The sequence below is a fragment of the Acipenser ruthenus genome, chromosome 3 (assembly GCF_902713425.1).
Source record: "Acipenser ruthenus chromosome 3, fAciRut3.2 maternal haplotype, whole genome shotgun sequence".
Lineage (NCBI taxonomy): Eukaryota > Metazoa > Chordata > Actinopteri > Acipenseriformes > Acipenseridae > Acipenser > Acipenser ruthenus.
Genome location: NC_081191.1, coordinates 101461934 through 101468315, shown reverse-complemented (window position 1 = coordinate 101468315; position 6382 = coordinate 101461934). Strand labels below are relative to the sequence as shown.

Below are 6382 nucleotides of genomic sequence, written 5' to 3'. Positions count from 1 at the left end.
TTACTTGTGTCAGAATAACTGTCTTTTATTCCATTTTCATTACACAACAATTGCACACTACACTCTCATTGTTTTCTTTGAAGATCAGCCATTCTGTTATTACTTAATAAAGAGGAGAGCAGCGTCCAGTTGTTATATAATTAAAACACAAGAAAGTCCCTTTAGTTCTATTCAGTGTAACACTGAGAATGCGAATTACAATAATGGTCACACACAGTGGATAGTCTTTTATTTAACATGAACTAATCCAATGCTCAGATTTTATTATTACACTGCAATGGGGGCATGTTCACCTATCCACCAAGTCAAGGCACAACAACCCCCATCACTGCTGGTCTATTACACTCATGTGTCAAAGGCAACAAGGGGCAGGGAAAAACGTACAATTGGTAAACTTGTTCGGCACATACATATATGAAACTTTTGTGAAATATACTCACCCCAGGGATCAATACTGTTTGAATTTTATAAATAATTCTGGACATATTTGCAACCACTTTGTTCCAAGAATTGTATTATTTAATTTGAGGAGAAACTGACATGCCAAACAAATAGTTTAATTTTATGGAAGATTCTTAAATGCAACAGTTACAGTACGGATTACTGTATACTAAGGACAGTGGCATCATCAAGTATAATTTAACTGGGACTAGAATATTTAAACAAACGTTTTGATAACAAAAGGGGTCTAATTTCATAAAGTAATATATATATATATATATATATATATATATATATATATATATATATATATATATATATATATATATATATATATATATATATATATTTATTTATTAGAGTTATGAAAGACTTTCATGAAGGCCATATGTTGAATCTACATACAATAATTTGTCACACTTCTCTGCAAACTTCGGTATTGAAAATAAACAAAATGTGAGCCTGCCAGAATCAGGCTGTTTTTTAAGTTCAGTAATCAGTTACTGTATAAGTGCCTGTGGGTCCTGTAATCTATTCAATGTTAATGCAGCTGTCATGCAATCAGTGGTGCCCCTTACATCATGCGAGACATGTAACCTCATACACAACTTTCATCCTTCAGAACAAGCTGACAACAAAGGTGCCCTCTGCAGTGAGATACAGTATCTGATCACAGATCGATGATCTTCAAATATTCACTCACCTGCCAACATGTTAGTCTTGAGAGCCTGGGCCAACTGAACGCTTGACACTAACCATCAGCTGCAATTCAATTTTGTCACCTTTTCATTTGAAAACACCACCTTAAATTGGGAACCATTTTTTTCCTGCAACATGAATCCCAAACAGTTAAAATTCACAGTGCAGAACAAGAATGTGCATGATAAGAACACATACTGAGAAATGAAATATTGGTATATGTTTATATTAGTAAACCCTTTGCATATCAAAAGCCTAACATTCTTAAATTTATTCCATTTTGATAAAATAGGCACCCTTTCCTTTAGAATTATGCAAATACACTTCTGCAAAAATAATATTCTATACTATTTAATTAACTACAATCCTGCATGTGCAGTGCCAGTCATTTTTGCACTTGACACACAGTAAATATCAACACATTTTTGCATGACATATTACTAAACATTAGAACAATCAATGTTGCTATGTGAAGTTCCATCATCACGCTGGACTATATGTAAAGTAAAATAGTGAAATGCACAAAAGGTTTTTAAATAAAATACATTAAAATAGCATTAACTCCAACAATAAAATATGGACAAATACAACCTCCACAGATGCTGTCAACAAGCTAAGCATACAGCGATGTGAAGGTTTTCAACGATGAGATGGTTACATGTGTTTGTCCATTGGTACAATTGTGTAGTAGATAATACATGTTTTACAAAAACACAATCCTATTGCTTAAATATCACAAGCGTAAAGCCAGATTTACAAAATAGCCCACAGCATGACTTTGCATTAGCAACAGAAAAAAATAGTACTGTATTTATTTTGAATGCCATTTACAGACTGCCTTATTCAGCTACAAACCTTTTGTGCCCTAATATGAGAAATCACATACAGCAGTGCATTAGAGATACCATAGAGAACAGCTTAATATACAATACTGTCAATATATATATATATATATATATATATATATATATTTAGACTTGGACTAGAATTAGACTTGTCTCCCCTTTATTAGGTTATTTGTATGTAATTAAAAAAGGCTTAGCAGAGGGAAACACTTTAATTCAAAGTCTCAATGTAGTTTGCAGGAAGCATCCCAGATTTACCAGTTCTCTGCACAGTACCATACATCCAGCCTTGATCAATGGATTGCACATTCATAATAATGTCTCCATCCCTGAAGGAAACTTCATCGTGGTCCTGTGCTGCGTAGTCATAGATTGCACGGTATGTTCTCTGTTAAAAAAAAGTTGTTTTTTTTTCAATACATGAGCCATTCTCTTTAGGGGGGTGTTTTATGATAGACGTCTGCTTTCCCGTTTCATAATTCGGTGTAAACACCATTATCATTGTGAAAAGAATGCATAAGAGGACTAGCAGAGGTCTTTAATGTTTAAAAAGGTGTGGAGGGGGAGGTGTTGAAAAAAATGAAATGAAAAAATTCTATTGGTACTAATAATGGGAATGAGTAAAATTAAAGTATTCGTGTTAAATACTGTATGAAAACAGTTTTACTGTAGTAAGAAGAAATTGGGGTCTATTTGTATGATCTTCTAAACAGTGAGCTCTAAATGCTGTCACCTTTTAACTATATTCACCTTGCAAGTTATTTAGATCATTGCAACAGTGTTTAGTTCATTAGTTAATGATACAGTTGGGTTTGTTACCGACAAAAGCATCTCCAGAAGTTCAGCTTGGATTCCAACCCAGGATTTTCAAACAGAACAAACACTATATAACCTATTACACTTAACACACGTTCATTTGGTAATGAAGTTTATACAGTGATGACCAAAATTTTTACATCACTCTATTGCCTAATTTTGCTTCATAAAGACGAATGAAACCTGCTGAGTAATGTTAACATATTGAATTACACACAGCTTTGTAGTTTTCAATATACTTAAAGAAAAACTGACAATAATGGAAAAATGTGACATTTCAAAATCTAACATGAAATACTTTACTACTATTATAGCTTCCGGTAGACTTTTTCCAATATCGTTTTGTAGTTTCTTTGATTACATGATATTAAATAAAATATCTAAATTATGTTAATATGTGACTGGCGTTAAAGGGCATTCTATTACACTATTTGACCGATTAAAGGTTAATCAGATTATAATTTTAGGAAATAGAATTAATGGATGGTAGAACATATTTATTAAATATGGGATTGGAAAGATGTGGGAAGAACTTTAACACCATAATGGATACAACTAAATAATACCAAATAGTCAATAATACCAAATGACCAGGGATTAGGCATTTCACGTAATGCCTTGACTACTATTTCACAACATGCCTGTAAATATAAATAGATATATATATTTTTAATTATGCCTCAGTCCTAAAATTCTAGGTCATCCAAAACTTTTGGCCATAGCTGTAGATCTGATCCATTCAAATAATGAAGTAAAGCTTCATTACTCACAATGGTTGCAGAATGTGGTGGTGACTGCATTGATTTCATGGAGGCAATACTGGTCTGATGCATGTATCCAAATCCTGGAGATTGACCTCCTTGATGATAGGCTCCAGGAAGCACAGGGGCTAAATAATATTAAAAAAAAATAGAATTAAGCAACAGAAAAATAATGTAGTACAAATAAACACTGTAAACACCATCTCCCACAAAGCATTATCTGTCACTGAATCACTGTTTTGAATTTCGAGATACTGTCAGTCGCACCAGGAAGAATTCACCTCAGGTTCCAGGACTGTGAAGTTGGTCAGGATATAAAGACACTTTCACAGTGCTTAGGTAGTAGGGGGGAAAAAAGCAAAACGCAGAAAAAAAAAGAAATGCAACTGTTTAAACTAATGTATTCTTGTCCAGAATAATTTTGTACAGAATATAATTTTCTTTTTTAGTCATCACCACATCCTGGTAACTTCTTTTAAAACTTGAAAGCACCCCTATGACCTCAAAATATATCATTGTCTTCCTCTGTGTTCAGCTGGTACACTAGATTGTACATTAATGTGTGCCCCCCTTCAAACCACTCCCCCCCCCCCCCCGCTGTCTTAGTTCTATGTGGTATGTGGTATTTCCAGGTGATGCGTTCCGTGCATTCACTAGGGGCAGTGTATTGCAGGGGGGCAGGTTAAAGCTGAAGACATGTTTGAAAGGATTTTTGAGGCCACAGGATTGCTTTGAACTTCTGAATTTTAAAGTCACCAGGATGTACTGACTGAAACAGAAAATGGTATACCAAACGATATTGAGCAAGAATAATACATTATGTAAGATAGCTGAGATTTTAGACCTGTACTCTTAAAGCAGGATATTGTTAGTTTTTTGGTAATATACTGGTGTCGATGGCTTCTGGTGTGACAAATTTCAACAAAGGCTGGAATGTTGGGGAGAGATTTTCCGACCACATACGAGTTTGTGTTGCTTACAAAATTGCTGTGAAAAAGAACACACACACACACACACACACACACACACACACACTTATATTACATCTAATAAAAGAACATGGCTTATATCCTGTATATCAGGGTTAGAGGAAGATTAAGATGAATATCATGTTTAACTACAGTTCAGTTCCACAGACGTTTTTGGAAATGTGAAGAAACCACAGGTTACTCCATGCAGACAGCAGCACATCACATGACAGTCTAAACTCTTCTGCTTGTGTGTGAGTTATTTCGCCTATTGCTGCAGTGAAGTTACTGTAGGCGTGCACCAGTGACCCCAGTTGTACCTCCAACCTCAGATTTTCTGGCTGTGTTCACAATGTAGCAGGAAAGGCTGTTTTTTTTTCTGACACCTCTGAGCTCTCATACCCACACATCCCAACAGGACTTAGAGTCTGAGAAAGCTGTCTACTACAATGGCTTGCCTTCTCTAAAGTAAAAGGAAGGAAAGTAATAAAGGAAATTAAAGCATAAACTAAGGAAAGGTAGACAACAGAAAAGTAAAAGAGAAAGCAATCTGTGTGGTCTGTCAAATATATTTCTAAAAACTTTACTTTCAGTACCAATAACAATCTGAATTTTAAAAGACATCCGTTCTGCTGAAAGATTAGATTAATCTGCTGATACAAACTGCTGCTCGAAGCAAAATGTATCCAAATAAAACAATATAGTTTTTTTTCCACACCATTAATAGATTATACTTTTTCTAAAATATGCACTGCTGATTTATGAATACTTTAAAAAAATACAAACAGCAGAACATGGCAGAAACAAAACCTAAACACCTGACAAAAATGAAAAAAGAAGCAGCGAGAGGCAATACCAGAAAGCTTATGAAGGCTTCTAGACTGGATATTATCTTCACGGGGGTCAATGTCAAAGATGGAGCCAGGGTCAGTACGCCACACTTTTAGGTCTTTCACAGCAGAAAAGAAGAAAGGAATTTCACAGCAGAAAAAAGAACACAAGCTATAGTTCAATGTCGTGCTCCAATAAAGCGATTCCACCCACAGCCTGGAATCCCAGTAGAGTGTGTGACGCTTGTGAATTCCACCTCCACTACAGCACTTATAGTACTACTATGCCAAAGGCAGCAGCATTTATTAAAGCATGCTGAAGTGTATCCTTTTGTCAAGGTGTGTTTTATTCCCCTTGAATTTATACTGTATAACTGCATTATTAAAAATTATACTTTTGGTCAATGGTCAATGACACTTCGGCAGTTTGTATTGTTGTTTCAATGGTATCAAGTTTTTTTATATTTGTAGGAAAATGACAAATTACAGATTTATAGTACTGCCTTATTCTAGCCTTACAGCAGATACACACAGGGGCCAGTTCTAAAATAAGAAAGAAAAGTACATGGCCAGTGTTTTCTATTTAGTCAAGAACCTACCAACAATGATACCAGGTCTTCTGTCCATTTCTACAACATGTGGGTGAACCCCTTTATAAGCTGCTTCGCTGGAGACCTGGGTATTCCTCCTTACTCTCTCGAAATTGGGATCATCCATCACTGGGGTAAAGCCTTTGCCCCTTGTCTTCTCGAAATCTTCATGGTATCTGACCTGAAACCAAAAATACTTCAATGTTAGTGCTAACATTTTGTAGGCTGGAAAACACATGAGTAATTCTTGCACTGATGGCTTCACAAAACAATTTACACATTCCCATTCACTTTCATTACGATGCTCATGCAAAAAACACACAGGCAGACCACACAATCACAAAGTGTCAAGGGTGCAATCCTGTTAATAGATTAGTGTAGGTGCAAAAAACTCCACACAAGGAAACCAGTTACATTTTATTTTATTTACAT

The 6382-nt window shown here is 35.2% G+C and overlaps 1 protein-coding gene across 4 annotated transcripts in view; it reads right to left on the bottom strand.

Moving 5' to 3' along the window:
• Positions 1-1350: 1350 nt before the first annotated feature.
• Positions 1351-6382, bottom strand: part of LOC117394752 (LIM zinc-binding domain-containing Nebulette) — a 75050-nt gene continuing 70018 nt past the window's right edge. For 3 of the 4 annotated variants that reach the window (XM_033993267.3, XM_033993269.3, XM_059019957.1), the window contains 3 exons: positions 5960-6131; positions 3572-3690; positions 1351-2373 (listed from right to left, as the gene is read on the bottom strand). In XM_033993267.3, the coding sequence (XP_033849158.1) occupies positions 2197-2373; positions 3572-3690; positions 5960-6131 (468 nt within the window). In that variant the 3' untranslated portion in view covers positions 1351-2196. Of the gene's footprint in view, positions 2374-3571; positions 3691-5386; positions 5480-5959; positions 6132-6382 lie in introns of all 4 variants that reach the window. The other variant, XM_033993271.3, reaches the window with a different exon arrangement.